This window comes from Borostomias antarcticus (assembly GCF_949987555.1).
Source record: "Borostomias antarcticus genome assembly, chromosome: 20".
In the NCBI taxonomy this organism is placed as follows: domain Eukaryota; kingdom Metazoa; phylum Chordata; class Actinopteri; order Stomiiformes; family Stomiidae; genus Borostomias; species Borostomias antarcticus.
The window spans coordinates 2,176,142-2,193,541 of NC_140253.1; the positions used below are offsets into that span (position 1 = coordinate 2,176,142).

The following is a 17,400-nucleotide window of genomic DNA, read 5'->3' on the forward strand; positions in this document are numbered from 1 at the left end:
TGACCTTTCTGTGCCGTCTTCTCCAGGTAGGGGAAGTTGTTGGTGTCTCCAGATCCCACTTTGAAGAAAGGCACTTTGAGCTCGTGTAGAAACTCCACAGCCATCTAAACGATTAGGAATCACTCATAATCTTACAGATGAACTCACAATAAAATGAATCCTCTCACGCCACTGTCCCATTCCGTTTTCAATCCACAAGCACAATTAGAATCCATACTCATATTATTCAATTAACATTTTATTTCATCACCACATCTGGGATTCCTATATACTCTACCTCGTCCATTCCCGAGGCGGTGAAGAAGATGCCGACCTCTTTGGCGTACTTCTGCAGCTCCCGGTACTGCTCGTGGCTGAACTCCAGGTGGCGCTTGTGCTCTCCGTAGGTCTTCCCCCAAGAGTGCTTGGACGTGTACGGACGCTCCAGGGCACGTTTGTTGAACTTGTGCTCCAATTCGCTCTTCTGGAATTTCGCACAGTCGGCACCGCAATCCTGTAATGTTGAAGAGTGAATAACAGTAAAAGGTAGCCTAGATCAACCAGATGTCGTTTGACGTACCGTACCTAACTACATAGATTCAAACTACAAAAAAAGGTAGCTCAACATAAAACTAATGCCAACGATCTCCGCCCATTCCGTGTTCAAACAATTGTAAAGTGTCAAATTTAGTACCAAGCATGAGCTGCCTTTACCGTTTACACCCATGAATGAATTTGTTGCACCGCACGACATGGTCGCGATACAGGACAGGGTGCAGTATGATCACCAAAATCAATAAATAGTTCATTCAATAATAATCACCTTAGCCATCTTAATCATTTTCTTGGCGATACCGATATCTCCTTGATGGTTCTGTCCTATTTCGGCGATAATGAAACAGGGGCTCGAGCCCCCGATCATTCTGCCCGGACAAAGTTCGAATTTCAGAGGCATTCTTAAGTGTTGGTTTATTGATAGGAAGCACACTGGTAAATGTATGAATAACTAGTAAGTAAGCTTGTTAGCTGCCCGAGGTGTGTGGTGGAGATCCGGGTCTAGTATCTGGATTGCCGGAGAGAAGCCGATCACTTTCAACGTTGCACATCCGGCACTCAAGAGGAATCCTCTCATTTCAACATAAAAGTCCTCATGAAGAGCGACACTGAAGTAGCATGTGAATGCGTGCATTATTGATGATAATAATAAGGTAGTGTTTATATAGGCTATAAAATGACCATAACTATCATATTAATTCATGCGGCAATTTGTATAATACCAGTTTCAACCTGAAATAGCCTACTCATAACAGATTATTCCATTGCTTTTTTATTCACAAGAGTAAAAATCCCATCACATTTGATCGTATTCCGTTACATTACCTAATCAAAGACTATAGTATTCCTAATCATACTTATATTTGCGCTTCCCAAATTCAGCAACCCGGATATAACAACTGTCAGACACAATATACATATTTTAGGTAATACACTTTAAACTAATGACTGTATTTTCTCATCAACATCTCCGACAGCAAAAACATTTATTTTCTTCCAAAGGAATCACCTTGAGGTTTGAGATGTGAACCCAGGCACGCTGCACATCACGGGACGGATACGTCTCAGATCGCCCGCCCACTTTGGACAGATCTCACGTTCGATTGGTGCGACGCCCCAATCAATCAAACCCCCACGATTCTGATTGGCCCTTTCCACGTTTCCTCTACATTAGCCATTGCTGCTGTTTTTTTTCGCTCTAATTTTTTTCTCTCCGTCTCTCGGCAGTTCGGTTCGGACGACTGACACACGGCTCCCCCGTTAACAACCCCCCCCCCGTAACATTACCAATAAACCACCCCTAAAATACCTAACTAGACATGGACGATTTCGACATGCTGACCGCGCCGCCCGCCGGTAACGGGACGGAGGAAGACCCCGCCGCCGCATTCCTGGCCCAGCAGGAAAGCGAGATCGCGGGGATCGAGAACGACGAAGGCTTCAGCATCCTGGACGGCGGAGAGGTGCCCTCGTCGCTTAGCAATAACCTCCCAGCCGACGCACTCGGTAAATCCTAACGTCCTAACGGGCGATGATAGTGAGCTGGTTATTGTCGTCCGTTTTGGGCTTTTGGTTCAACTTAACGACATGATTAAGGATGTTAAAAATGGGTTAGGGTTAGTTTCAGATGTCCTCCTGCATGAATGAATGGAGGTTTGGCCAACGGCTAACGTTAGCCTAGCTTAGCTCAGCTAGCCAGCTGGACAGGGCAGGGGTTATGGTGCGTTCGTTTGTGGTCGGAGGTGCCAAGTCGCAAGTGGCAAAATACCTACCTCCGACCTGTGTGCATTCGAGCTATATACCATTATATCACAGTTACCTAGTTTTATCTATATACCATTATATCACAGTTACCTAGTTATATCTATATACCATTATATCACAGTTACCTAGTTATATCTATATACCATTATATCACAGTTACCTAGTTATATCTATATACCATTATATCACAGTTACCTAGTTATATCTATATACCATTATATCACAGTTACCTAGTTATATCTATATACCATTATATCACAGTTACCTAGTTATATCTATATCCCATTATATCACAGTTACCTAGTTATATCTATATACCATTATATCACAGTTACCTAGTTATATCTATATCCCATTATATCACAGTTACCTAGTTATATCTATATACCATTATATCACAGTTACCTAGTTATATCTAGTGCATTCGAGCAACTGGGGGCTGAGAAACATATCCGAATTCACGACGAGGAAGTGCGAGTTCATGCAGTGTTTTATTTAATCATTCCTAGTAGCAAGTCGCAATTTGCCACCTCCCAGTTATAAACGAACGCACCATTAACCTAGCTGCGTCAACTCCATCTAGCGTAGCCCTCTAGTGCAAACTCGATATTGCAAAGCTTGCTGGTGCTGACTGGCTGTGTTGGTGACATCCTGTTTCTCGACGAATGTGTATTGTGGGCAGAATATATTCTAGAGATGGCAACGGGAAAATAATAACAGCTATATCAAATAGCTAGCTAATGTTAGGTCTTCGCTAGCTGTCTCACAGACGATGGACTAGCCAGGTAACGTTAACTTAGTATCGCTGGCTGTTATGAGATGACTAGTTCTGTGCCGCATAGTACAAAGATGCAGGTGGTAGTATAGTGCAACTGCATCTCATTTCAAGCCTCTCGAGTTGGCAATGAATGACCTTTGGACTCTCACATGGAACTGTCGCCTTCAGGAAGTGAGAATATTGGACATTTATTAGAAAGAATCGCCACCCGGCTCAGGGATTGTGAAACAGTGATTGGAGCGGTAGTGCTCCGTGCTTACTCATCACTCCTTCAATATGAACCTAGCTTTCTGTAAGGGCTACTCTCTGACCTATACACTGTATATAGACTGACAGTCTTCCAAAGATGAGCTCGGCCTCCTCGTGGACATAAACCAAGTGTTGTTGCCTGAACCTGGGATGATTTGCCGAACTGACAGTTTTATGTAGACAAGCGGATTTAATCATTATTTATCTAATTTGAACTTGTCTTCTGTCAGATGGAGCTGTCAACGGAGATCTACACGAGGTAATATCTGTGATTTTTTGTTCGCATCAGTGAGAATTGTTGCGATCTTCAGATCAGGGCAAAAGAAAACCTCTTCAGAGATGCTCAGTTGTGTGATTGTTGTTGTTTTTTTGGGGGGGTGTGCTTGTTTCGCACCTCAGGAGAGCAACGGTCCGTCTGATGCGTATGCAGCCATCTCCAGCGCCGACCGCCTTCAGGCAGAGCCGGAGAGCTTGCGCAAGTGGAGAGAGGAGCAGAGAGAGAGGCTGGAGGCCCTAGGTAAGCAAAAACACACACAGAGCAGAGAGAGAGGCTGCCGAGTGAATCGTGAGCCCTCGTGAGGTCTTCCGACGGTCAGGCTATTGCATGAATGTGGCGACATCGCACGCATAATTTATTACATGACTCTATTGGTACAAACATTTACCCGCCAGCGTGGCAGATAGCCTCTGAAATTTAGTCGCAAAATGGAAATTTTACCCGCCATTGGTGGGTGGCGGGTGTTAATTTTCAGCCCTGGATGTAACGGTATGAAAAATTCATACCACGATTATAGTGACCAAAATTACCGCGGTTATCGGTATTATCTCTGTATATATATATATATTTTTTTTAAATACAGTATGCTGAAAATGTTCAATGAGTACTGATAGACAGTCTGGAATCATTTCAACAACTTTTATTTAAAAAAGCACATAACATAGGGAAAACCAGGCCTCTCAATGGTTGAAAGGGCATCATGTCCTTTGCTATGTAATATGGAAGGGCTGCAGTGAGGTATTTGGCATTTTTGGATGTGGGTGCGTAAGCGTATCATTTCCTCTGAAGTCGAAACTGGGAATGACATCGGACTGTATGTCTATAGTAGGCTATTTACCGTGGTTATTCAAAGCATGGTAATCAAACATGGTTTTAATGATAATTTATTTTGAAAGGGTAATACTAATGGTCGGGAATTTTTACCGTGAAACCGGTAACCGTTTCATCCCTAGTTGAACCGAAGCACAGCGCAGAGTCAGAGTACAACCGCTGCATAAGCACACACACACACACACACGTGTGTCCAGAATAGGCATCCTCCGTTTAGTTTTATGGATAAAGATGGATGAGTCTTTGGCTGTCATGATCACGAGACCCTTTCTCCATTTTCTCTCTGAATCCCATCTCCCCCCCCCCCTCCCTCTCTGCTGATCTCTCTCTCTCCCCCATCTCCCTCCCTCTCTGCCTATCTCTCTCTATCCCATCTCTCTGCTGATCTCTCTCCCCCCCATCTCCCTCCCTCTCTGCTGATCTCTCTCCCCCCATCTCCCTCCCTCTCTGCTGATCTCTCTCTCCCCCCATCTCCCTCCCTCTCTGCTGATCTCTCTCTCCCCCATCTCCCTCCCTCTCTGCTGATCTCTCTCTCCCCCATCTCCCTCCCTCTGCTGATCTCTCTCTCCCCCCATCTCCCTCTCTCTCTGCTGATCTCTCCCCCCCCATCTCCCTCCCTCTCTGCTGATCTCCCCCCCCCATCTCCCTCCCTCTCTGCTGATCTCTCTCCCCCCATCTCCCTCCCTCTCTGCTGATCTCTCTCTCCCCCCATCTCCCTCTCTGCTGATCTCTCTCTCCCCCATCTCCCTCCCTCTCTGCTGATCTCTCTCTGTCTCTCTATCTGTCTTCCTCCCATCCCCAGACGCTAACTCCCGCAAGCAGGAGGCGGAGTGGAAAGAGAAGGCCAAGGTGGAGCTGGAGGAGTGGCACACTCGGCAGGACGAGCAGCTGGAGAAGACCAAAGTCAATAACAGGTATGGTCTCTCTCACACACACACACACACACACACACCAGTCCGGCCTTGGTCTGCTTTTTTGTCCAATGTTGACTTATTTCACTTTGCAGGTTTCACCATTTTGTCATAATAATATTATCAATAGTAGGCAGAGGTATGATATTTAGAGCTGTTGTGTGACTTGGGAGATTTGACTCTTTTATAACGATGATATAGAGCTATTAGTAACCGTAAAAGAACCCTCACGGACAAGGTTTTTTTCAGATGGAGCCCTCATCAGGTTCGCACGGTGCTGTTCGGAACTCTAAATGGTTCTCGCTGACCCGAAAAGGGTTCTGTCTGGAAATCTCCATTTAGATGGTTCTACTTCTGTTCCACTGGTTCTTACGGCGCATGACAGCCCTGCTGCCCCAGCAGCAGACTAGCCAGTAGAGAGTTCTAGAGGACAGGAGCTCGTCGGTAACCTAACCCTGCCTGTCTGCCTGGCACGCCTGCCCTATCAATAATGTACAACCAGCAGCAAAGCTTCCACACTTTTCCGTCTAGCGTTCCACCTGGCTTTTGTCTGTCTCTAATGTGGAGGGGTTGTGTGGGTGTTCTGTTAGTTTCCTGGTTGGGGTCAGTTCTATTTCAATAATGTCAATTCAGGAGGACGCCGAACGATATGTGCTGTCTTTGAAATCACCTCCTGAAGTGACCGAATTGAAACTGAATCTTTTAACATCCCTTATCCTGATCTGTCTGTCTTGTCTGTTTTTATTTGTCTTTTCTTCTCCTCCTTTTTACCTCTCTCTCTCTCTCTCTCTCTCTCTCTCTTCTCTCCCGCCTCTCTGCTGCTCTCCTTGTGGATAACCCCACCCTGGTCTCCTGCCCAGGGTGCTGGATGAAGACTTCTACAAACAGCCCTTCTCTGAACTCATTGGTTATGTGTATGTTGCTAAACTAACACCTTTTCTTTTATCACTCCATCCTCATCTTCACCTCCATCTCATCTCATCCATCCCTCCGTCATTAATGCACTCATCTTTTACGTCCGGGTTTTTAGTAGTGTGTTGTTGTTTTTTTTACTACCCTTCATCATTTCTTATTGTGTTACTGACTCGTATCTTTAGCTTTGCCCCACTGCAAGCTAGTCTAGTAAAAGTGGATGAGTCATGTTTTTTTTTTGTTTGAGTATGGTGACTTTGCATCTCAGCATGGCTCATTTTTTGGAAGAATGCCCCCTAAACCTGGTGGTGGTTTCTCAGCATGCGACGCGCGTTCTCAGCGTGTGTTTGTTTTATCTCACGGCACCCCCACCCCCCCTCATCTCACGGCTCGCTCCACGGCTCGGTCATGCCAACATGGCGTTTCACTTGCCATGTGTGGTGGTTTGTGGCCGTAGCGGTTTCGTTGGCATTTTTTATCCTCCTCATGTGTGGTGTTTGTTCCTCATTGAGTTGTGCGATCACGACCATCCCGTCACCCCATTTGCAACTGATTTGAATCCTCTTACACCTTTGGATTTCTTAGGTTTATGAAATGTGTGTTTTTATACGCGAAATATTTATACGTGCACAATAACACAGAACTAGTATTTGATGATTTTTAGGAAAGATGATCATTTTAAGACTAGTTTCACAAAATATATGTTTTATTGCGCATAGTGTGACATAGCTTTAAGACATACTGATGAGACAAGCTTTGTTTTGATAGGCTACAGTTTTTCCATAGACTTGCCTGTAGGTTTGTTTGAAGCAACTGTGTATACTACAGTATCAAGCCCCAGCTTACTGTTCATCCATAAGACTTTGTACACTAACAGAACGGCCCACACCACAGACCTCAAGTGATGTGCTCTTAGCAGACCATCATATACACAGCCATTCACTTTAGTTGCACCAAACTGCATACTTGGCAGCATCTCATAGATCACAGAATTAGAACTCTTATGTATTCTAGAATTGTCTGAACTCGACCAATTCTAGAATGGTAGGAGGTGTGATTGTCCAGCTTGCTTCCTTCCTCTGTTTCTCTGCTGTGTGGCACTGTATCCTAGAAGAACTGCATACGCATGCACACACACACACACACACACTCTTCCCTGGTGCAGAGGTGGTGGGGTCAAAGCAGAGGGAGATGTTTTTGTAAGAGCGATGGGGAGAGAGAGAGAGGTTGAAGGAGATTATGTAAGAGCTAATGCACTGGAACATATCCACACACCACACTGTTTCCTGGGCCAGCTGTAAGCCACATGCTGACGTAACAGAGGCTGTTTTACAATTATTGTAATAATTTTCCCCCCTGGGGATCAGAAAAGTATCTATCTAATCTATCGTTATCTTTTCTAATCTATAGGATTCCTCCAAATTTGATTTTCCCATAGTGGTTAGTTGTCACAGGGTCCAAGCCTCTGTCCAGTAACTTTTGTTGGTTAGATCTCAGCATTTATTCCACCTTGTCTTAGCTTGCTCATTTGAGAACTCTCAAGTGGATACACAGTTGCTTCAAAACATCTTTTATCTATAGCCTGCTCAGCTAGAACCTTCTGTTAGCAGCAAGCTAGCTAGCTACGGTAGCCCATGCTGTACAATAGGATGCTACATTAGCCTTGCTAGCCTAGCTGCAGCTCTCATATCTGCCACTTGGTCGGTGAGGAGAGCGTTTTGCACCGTCGTGCACACCTGTACTGCACTGTGCTGCTTGCCCAAGATAATCTCTTTACACATTTTCAAATATCTGATCTCCTTGTTCTCGGCCCATGTTCTGCATCTGTGTCTGATGTGGACGAGTGTGCAAAGCAAGCCTGTGCAGCCCAGCCCTGCTCTGCTCTGCTTGGCTCAGCCCAACAGGGTTAAAGGGCACATCGGAGAGCCAATAAACAACGTGGTCTCGTGTGATGTCCCCGTGTGTGACGGCGGTGACCTTAAGCCATTGTGGGAAATTTGTTTCCCTTTACTCTCAACCGACCAATGGCGTCGCACATGCGAGCTGCAAGCTAAGCATTTTGGAAGAAAAGAGAAAAAAAAAAGAGAAAAGGATGTGAAAAGATGAATTGCGTCCGTTTTTTTCCCTCCTTTCTCTTGAAAGTGCATGCTGGCTTTGTCATCTGCATAAAAGCTCATTTTATCTTTTTGGTTTTATTTCCTCTCTTTATCTGACGTGTGATCTGTTTCTCTTCTTTCTTTTCCTACGCACCTTTAAGCACTCACATAAACCATCCTTGCTACCAACTAGACCAGTTAAGTAAAAATATAAAACAGAACATCCCAACTACTTCCTAATATATCTAGATTCACAGAAAGAGAAAATAGATGTTTTACTCTCTGAATAGTAGTCAGTTAGAACCGTAGATGTGTGTGTGTCTAGATCTGCTGCCTACCTGGAGTCCCGGTGTCCCTCTCTGTGATGTGGGTGTGGTATCCTCTAGTGGTGTGCGTTTCTGTATTTGTAGTTGGGTTTGTGACAGTAAACCTCTCATCGGCTTCTCATCCCCATTTTTGCTGTGTGTGGATGGTGAGGTAGACCAGATGGGGAGGGAGGGAGTGTGGGGGTGTTTTCATAGATCTAGCTCCTACAGCCTTAGCGTTTGGTAGTGGATGTGTCCTTTATCCTGGTGGGGTGAGTTTGTGTTAGACCCGTGCCCTGTATTTTCAGTGTCTACTTTTCTGTTGATGTGATTGTGGCATTTTAACGTTTTGTGTTTATTTTTATTTTTATTATACTATTGTTGTTGATGTTGTATTAAGTTCTTTCATTTCAGGTTTTGTGGTAAGCCCCTGTAGTGTGTGAATGACCAATTGAACACTTTGGGTGTCAAGCAAAATTATCACCCCCCTAAAAATAACTATACGTTAAGATTGTGACACAAATGAAGGTAAATCAAATCTAATAAAGCCCTAGTCCATATCCAGTCTTTTGCAACATTTTTCAAAATGGCCGGCTTTCCAGTCACAGCTAGCTATTGAAGATGCACGGCAAAGATCCAAGCCAAGCTGTTGGCATGTTTGGTTGTTATAAAAAAAATTAAAAGTAACCTGCCACCAAGCCCTGCACTGCCCTGGTCAAGTATAGGAACCAGACCTCGGTCAACATACTATTTGAAATCGTTTTCAATCTCTTCATAAATACTTATGTTTAATTGTTCTCATCTGGCACAATGGAACCAGTGGGCTCTTCCCAAAAATCCCCCCCCCCCACCAGATTCAAGCAAACGCTTAAGTAACTGAAAGGATTTCAGATGATATCTGGACCCAGGTGTGATGTGGCTGTTTAACACCCTTCCTATACTTGAACCTTCGGTCATTCAGAGGTGACCAGGCCTCCTCACTGAACAACCCAAGAGCCGGCTTCAAAGTCTTTAAAATAGAACTGCGTTTTTTTTAACCAACCAAACCGCTTGACTATGATCGTTTTCAGAGAGCTTTTGTATTTAATGTTGATTTGTTTCTCATTTAGTTTGTATAAACCACCCCCATCCTTTCATAGAGAGGCTGATGCAGGTAATTGGCGTACGGGTAGGGGGGAGGGGCATGCCTTGTCTGACCGTCTGTTACTATATTCTTCTCATGGCTTGTTCTGGATGTGGCCACTCTTCACAGTGGTTTCTCCCTCGTGTCTGTGGTGTTAATGGTACTGCAGTCCTTAGACTGCCCTGGTCTCAGTCTGCTCACAGTTGGTCTCCTCCACACTCCTCCTCTTCCTTCTCCTCCGATGTAGACGAACGGGCTGGAATAAACCAGTCTTTCAGTGTGAAGAAGCAGGCAGTGGCCATTTTCAACTCAGACGGCCCACCCACTGCTATATTTAACACCATGCAATGCTAAATTGGTCTTGAATGAATCACACCGCTGTTCCCCATATCCGTCTTTAGTATAACGCCTTCACTGGTTAATTGCCAATTGAGCTACTGAATCACTCGATCTATCTGACTAGATCATCTGTTCTCTGGCTCGTTCCATTGAAATCGGTTGCATCCATTGAATTGGGGGTCCAGGCCTTGGCTGGGATCTGTGTCTGAGCCAGCCTGCCCTCCGTAGAAACAGAATGGAGGCACTGCATCAGAACGGAATCATGGAACACCATGACTGAGCTCCGTTTGGGTGTTCTATGTTCCCTATGTTCTATATTCTCAGTGTTCTATATTCTCTGTGTGGCTGGGAGTAGAGGAACCCCTGGAACCACTGTGGGCACTCTGAAGTCAGTCCTCTAGTCTGGTGTCTCATCTGTTAGCCTCCCCCTCTAACTCTCTCTCTCCCTCTCTAACTCTCTCCCTCTCTCTCCCTCCCTCTCTCTCTCTCCCTAACTCTCTCTCTCTGTCTCTCTCTAACTCTCTCTCTCCCTCTCTAACTCTCTCCCTCTCTCTCCCTCCCTCTCTCTAACTCTCTCTCTCTGTCTCTCTCTCCCTCTCTAACTCTCCCTCCCTCCCTCTCTCTCTCTCTCTCTAACTCTCTGTCTCTCCCTCCCTCTCTCTCTCTCTCTCTCCCTCTCTCTAACTCTCTCTCCCTCTCTCTAACTCCCTCTCTCTCACTCTCCCTCTCTCTCTAACTCTCTCTCTCTCTCTCTCCCTCTCTCTCTCTCTCTCTCTCTCTCTCTAACTCTCCCTCTCTCTCTCTCTCTCTCTCTCTCTCCCTCTCTCCCTCTCTCTCTCTCTCTCTCCCTCTCTCTAACTCTCTCTCCCTCTCTAACTCTCTCACACTCCCTCTCTCTCTCTCACTCTCCCTCTCTCTCTAACTCTCCCTCTCTCTCTCTCTCTCTCTCTCTAACTCTCTCCCTCTCTCTCTAACTCTCCCTCTCTCTCTAACTCTCCCTCTCTCTCTCTAACTCCCTCTCTCTCTCTCTAACTCTCTCTCTCTCTCTCTCTCCCTCTCTCCCTCTCTCTCTCTCCCTCTCTCTCCCTCTCTCTCTCTCTCTCTCTCCCTCTCTCTCTCTCTCCCTGCAGAGCGGCAGAGGAGGCCATGGTGTCGGACCTGGATGAGAACAACCCCGGTACCGAGTGGGAGCGCGTCGCGCGCCTCTGCGACTTCAACCCCAAGTCCAGCAAGCAGGCCAAAGACGTGTCCCGCATGCGCTCCGTCCTCATCTCCCTCAAGCAGTCTCCCCTGGTCCGCTAGAAGAGAGACCATCCCTCCCTCCATCCCTCCCTCCATCTCCTCTTACTACTGCCCCAGACCCACCCCCAACCCCCACAGGCATGTGCTGCATCTAGATCTGAGAGGATTTGATAGGCATGAGCAAGATGGCGATCACCCTAAAGGAAATTATAGGGTGCTAGCCATGCTGCCTTGCTGTTGTTGTCCACCTATCCAACCCTCTCAGATCAGGTTAAAATATGGTGGATTTAGAGTGGGGTGTAGAGGTGGTCAGGGGTAGATTTGGGGGTTCAACCTTGACCTTTTGAACTCTTACCCCTCCGCCCCGGGTCCAGAACCACACTACAACCTCTCATAGGGCGACATTTCAAATCATTCCCATGATCCCTCTGGCTGACCCTGCCGTTGCCCTTCTAGAAACATGACCTGTGGTCTTGTTGTAAATGTTTCGATCGTCCCGCCCCCTCCCCACCCCGATTCCCCACCAATAAAGAAAGAGAAGAAGTATATACAGATTTATTTTTGTTTTTATTCTTTTCAGGACCAAACTTTCCTTCCCTCCCGCGTGGATTCATGTTTGGGTCGTGATGTTGAGAAGGCTTGTGGCGTTGTGTCCATTTCAAATCTATGCATTTTCCCCCCCTTTTGAAAACAAAACCCAGGAACAAAACCAGTAAAGACATGTGACCTTTGTGTGCGTCTGTGTGTGCAAATCCTGTTGTGTCTATGTACTCTATATGTGTGTACCCATGTACATATACAGAATATACAGGCAATATATAAATATACAAATGTCATAAGGAATTGTGGTTTAAAAGACTAGCTGTACCCTGATGTTTTGCTTCATGTGTGTCATCGTCATTGTCCAATTGATTTCAGTATCAGTAAAACGTGAATTTAACTTGGAAGCTGGGTTGGTGTCGTTTCTCATGTGATTTGATTTATTGATGGATTTAAAAACACAGACAGGAATCCAAAGGATAACATGAGAAAGGGAAAACCCTTATTTAGGCCACAGTAAAAACATGACATAAAACATACATTTAAAACATTAGAAAAGCTACCCTATAGCTAAAACTGTACATCCTATAATTACTAAAAACTGATTGAATTCCTAGTATTTAGGGGCTATTCCTCTACACTGTCCATGAGCCACTTCCTGAATGTTTTCTTGAAGAAGTATATACAGATTTATTTATTTTTTTATTATTCTTTTCAGGACCAAACTGTCCTTGCCTCTTGCTTGACCAGCAGCTCTTGGATGGCTCAGTGGTTAAGCACCAGCACCAGCCCTGCTCCCGGATCACAGGTTCAAATCCTGCAAAAGTCGATTCTTTCTAATTCTGGTTTGCTGGTTTTCCAGCACAGGTCCTGCTGATCTTGACTTCGTGTCATTATACATAATGAAATGAATGAGGTTGATGTTTTGACCCCTGGAAGGAATGTGTGTTTTAAGAATGAAAATACTTCTGTAAAGAAGCTGTTGATTTGAGAACAGGTTGTGATCATGGCTGCTTAGAGACTGTGTCAAACCCCACTGGGAGAAACGTATATGAAGGGTCCCAGGAATGCATGTTTTAAGAGCCAGACTACGTGTATAGGAGCGGGGGACAGAAGAGCACGTGGCTCAGTGGCTCAGTGGTAAGTAATGCAGCCTTCCATGCATGAGGGTGATGGTTTGAACCCCAGAATGGCAGCCTTTCTCTTAATGTCATTCTTCTTTAGTCCAATGCTCAATGCTGGGGCTCCCATGTCAGAGATTGCCTTTTGAGTCCCTCTAATGACCTACCTGTCAGAAAGTGAGTATTTGAACCGTTAGTAGGGAATCAGGTGTACAGTATGTAGGATGGACCAACACTTCGTGGCACAGCTTTCTGGTAGCTCACTGAGCACAGACTGGCAGTTGTCAAACTTGCTGTGTGTGTTGAGATTTGGCCTCAAATCTTGTCCTAAAGTTATGACTGTCAGTAGGGAATGAGGTGATTATTTGAGTTCTCAGATAGCTCAACAGGCTGGCGTCCCTACAGCTTTGTGTAGGTGCTGCTCTTCCAGCATGGATTCAAATCCTGGCACATCAATCTTGACATCACAACATTATACACAATAAAAAAGGTAAATGCTCAATACTACACCGAAGTTTAGCTATTCATAATGGTATGGTTCATGACTTATCCCTTATCCACTCAGCCACGATTCTGCATTGAGCGATTCATTAATTCCAACATCATCTCAGATTGCCCCTAACCCTAAGTGAGATAACTGATCTTCTCTCAGACCATCACACCCGAGTGTTTGCTGTTTATTTGATTGTCCTAATGCTAAGACCCATCATGGTATATCCAGATCTAAAGCATGTGGCCAGTTCTAACCATGTGGCTCCCCATAGACTCAGTGTTAGAGCTAGCTCTGCTGTTTCTATCCTGGTGATTGTTGCTTTAGATCATATTCATCTGGATTGGCTTAAGCTAGCCTCGCGAAACCACCCTGACCTCCCCAGCTCACATTCTGTTTCTCATCTGACGTGTCAGGTTAGGCTTGAGCAACAAAATGTCTGACTTCCCTAGAGGCTAACTGTCAATCAACCATAATTGATGTCAGGTGCGTTGGTCACTGGGTATGTGGGAATCTCCATTGCTTCAAGGAAATAAAAATATCTACTTCACGTAACCACTGACTGACTGGTCAAACTCATTCCATCATCCCATCCACATGATTCAGAGGTCTAAGTCTATTTTGATACAACGGCCTCTTGTGCTCATGCATGGTTTGAACCAGGTGTGGCCACGCCTCTATGGGAGGAGGCACCCTCAGAGGTACTGTAAGCATGTAAGCCTGAGACTCTAGGGTCAGGCAACCAGGGACCTGACCACCTCTGATTAATCACAGTCATTACTGACACCTGTGCAAGACGGCCAATCACACACCTGGCTCCTTTCCAATGACACACGCTCCTGCCTACCTGCTACCTTGCTCTTTACTGCTTTCTGTGTTACCAACAAGCTGCTTACCAATTAAGTCAAACACCTCTGTTATCAATAAATCATGTTGTCATAATAGGACATAAGATCATCAATGAATTAAAAAACATAAGGGGTATGTATGGCTTTTTTTTTTTCAGACCAAATTTATTTTTATCTACAATCTTCATGAACATTCCCAGGTATGTAGGCCAAGCAATTCTGATCATAGATCTGCCACCCAGGTGTGTCTAGTCCATTACTAGGCCGAGCAGTGAACAATTTAATTATGTCCACCTGAAAAAAAACGTAAGGGGTATGTATGGCTTTTTTTTTTTCAGACCAAATTTATTTTTATCTACAATCTTCATGAACATTCACAGGTATGTAGGCCAAGCAATTCTGATCCTAGATCTGCCACCCAGGTGTGTCTAGTCCATTACTAGGCCGAGCAGTGAACAATTTAATTATTTCCACCTGAAAAAAAACGTAAGGGGTATGTATGGCTTTATTTTTTTCAGACCAAATTTATTTTTATCTACAATCTTCATGAACATTCCCAGGTATGTAGGCCAAGCAATTCTGATCCTAGATCTGCCACCCAGGTGTGTCTAGTCCATTAAGAGGCCGAGCAGTGAACAATTTAATTATGTCCACCTGAAAAAAAAACGTAAGGGGTATGTATGGCTTTTTTTTTTCAGACCAAATTTATTTTTATCTACAATCTTCATGAACATTCACAGGTTTGTAGGCCAAGCAATTCTGATCATAGATCTGCCACCCAGGTGTGTCTAGTCCATTACTAGGCCGAGCAGTGAACAATTTAATTATGTCCACCTGAAAAAAAACGTAAGGGGTATGTATGGCTTTTTTTTTTTCAGACCAAATTTATTTTTATCTACAATCTTCATGAACATTCACAGGTATGTAGGCCAAGCAATTCTGATCCTAGATCTGCCACCCAGGTGTGTCTAGTCCATTACTAGGCCGAGCAGTGAACAATTTAATTATGTCCACCTGAAAAAAAAACGTAAGGGGTATGTATGGCTTTTTCTTTTTCAGACCAAATTAATTTTTATCTACAATCTTCATGAACATTCACAGGTATGTAGGCCAAGCAATTCTGATCATAGATCTGCCACCCAGGTGTGTCTAGTCCATTACTAGGCCGAGCAGTGAACAATTTAATTATGTCCACCTGAAAAAAAACGTAAGGGGTATGTATGGCTTTTTTTTTTTCAGACCAAATTTATTTTTATCTACAATCTTCATGAACATTCCCAGGTATGTAGGCCAAGCAATTCTGATCCTAGATCTGCCACCCAGGTGTGTCTAGTCCATTACTAGGCCGAGCAGTGAACAATTTAATTATGTCCACCTGAAAAAAAAACGTAAGGGGTATGTATGGCTTTATTTTTTTCAGGCCAAATTCATTTTTTTCTACAATCTTCATGAACATTCACAGGTATGTAGGCCAAGCAATTCTGATCCTAGATCTGCCACCCAGGTGTGTCTAGTCCATTACTAGGCCGAGCAGTGAACAATTTAATTATGTCCATCTGAAAAAAAACGTAAGGGGTATGTATGGCTTTTTTTTTTTCAGACCAAATTTATTTTTATCTACAATCTTCATGAACATTCACAGGTATGTAGGCCAAGCAATTCTGATCCTAGATCTGCCACCCAGGTGTGTCTAGTCCATTACTAGGCCGAGCAGTGAACAATTTAATTATGTCCACCTGAAAAAAAAACGTAAGGGGTATGTATGGCTTTATTTTTTTCAGACCAAATTCATTTTTATCTACAATCTTCATGAACATTCACAGGTATGTAGGCCAAGCAATTCTGATCATAGATCTGCCACCCAGGTGTGTCTAGTCCATTACTAGGCCGAGCAGTGAACAATTTAATTATGTCCACCTGAAAAAAAACGTAAGGGGTATGTATGGCTTTTTCTTTTTCAGACCAAATTAATTTTTATCTACAATCTTCATGAACATTCACAGGTATGTAGGCCAAGCAATTCTGATCCTAGATCTGCCACCCAGGTGTGTCTAGTCCATTAAGAGGCCGAGCAGTGAACAATTTAATTATGTCCACCTGAAAAAAAAACGTAAGGGGTGTTTTTTTTTTCAGACCAAATTTATTTTTATCTACAATCTTCATGAACATTCACAGGTTTGTAGGCCAAGCAATTCTGATCATAGATCTGCCACCCAGGTGTGTCTAGTCCATTACTAGGCCGAGCAGTGAACAATTTAATTATGTCCACCTGAAAAAAAACGTAAGGGGTATGTATGGCTTTTTTTTTTTTCAGACCAAATTTATTTTTATCTACAATCTTCATGAACATTCACAGGTATGTAGGCCAAGCAATTCTGATCCTAGATCTGCCACCCAGGTGTGTCTAGTCCATTACTAGGCCGAGCAGTGAACAATTTAATTATGTCCACCTGAAAAAAAAACGTAAGGGGTATGTATGGCTTTTTCTTTTTCAGACCAAATTAATTTTTATCTACAATCTTCATGAACATTCACAGGTATGTAGGCCAAGCAATTCTGATCCTAGATCTGCCACCCAGGTGTGTCTAGTCCATTACTAGGCCGAGCAGTGAACAATTTAATTATGTCCACCTGAAAAAAAACGTAAGGGGTATGTATGGCTTTTTTTTTTTCAGACCAAATTTATTTTTATCTACAATCTTCATGAACATTCACAGGTATGTAGGCCAAACAATTCTGATCATAGATCTGCCACCCAGGTGTGTCTAGTCCATTACTAGGCCGAGCAGTGAACAATTTAATTATGTCCATCTGAAAAAAAACGTAAGGGGTATGTATGGCTTTTTTTTTTTCAGACCAAATTAATTTTTATCTACAATCTTCATGAACATTCACAGGTATGTAGGCCAAGCAATTCTGATCCTAGATCTGCCACCCAGGTGTGTCTAGTCCATTACTAGGCCGAGCAGTGAACAATTTAATTATGTCCACCTGAAAAAAAAACGTAAGGGGTATGTATGGCTTTATTTTTTTCAGGCCA

The 17,400-nt window shown here is 44.0% G+C and overlaps 2 protein-coding genes across 2 annotated transcripts in view; one reads left to right on the forward strand and one right to left on the reverse strand.

The window, feature by feature from the left end:
- Nucleotides 1-1,019, reverse strand: part of nansa (N-acetylneuraminic acid synthase a) — a 4,141-nt gene extending 3,122 nt beyond the window's left edge. The window contains exons 1-3 of the mRNA XM_084454542.1: nucleotides 803-1,019; nucleotides 278-493; nucleotides 5-104 (exon numbers count right to left, since the gene is read on the reverse strand). Of these exons, the coding sequence (XP_084310668.1) occupies nucleotides 5-104; nucleotides 278-493; nucleotides 803-934 (448 nt within the window). The 5' untranslated portion in view covers nucleotides 935-1,019. The remainder of the gene's footprint in view (nucleotides 1-4; nucleotides 105-277; nucleotides 494-802) is intronic.
- Nucleotides 1,020-1,759: 740 nt separating this feature from the next.
- Nucleotides 1,760-12,289, forward strand: clta (clathrin, light chain A). Its single transcript, XM_084454547.1, has 5 exons — nucleotides 1,760-2,040; nucleotides 3,556-3,584; nucleotides 3,725-3,842; nucleotides 5,236-5,347; nucleotides 11,250-12,289. The coding sequence occupies exons 1-5, from the start codon at nucleotides 1,854-1,856 to the stop codon at nucleotides 11,419-11,421; spliced, it is 618 nt and encodes a 205-aa protein (XP_084310673.1). The 5' UTR covers nucleotides 1,760-1,853; the 3' UTR covers nucleotides 11,422-12,289.
- The last annotated feature ends 5,111 nt before the right edge of the window (nucleotides 12,290-17,400 follow it).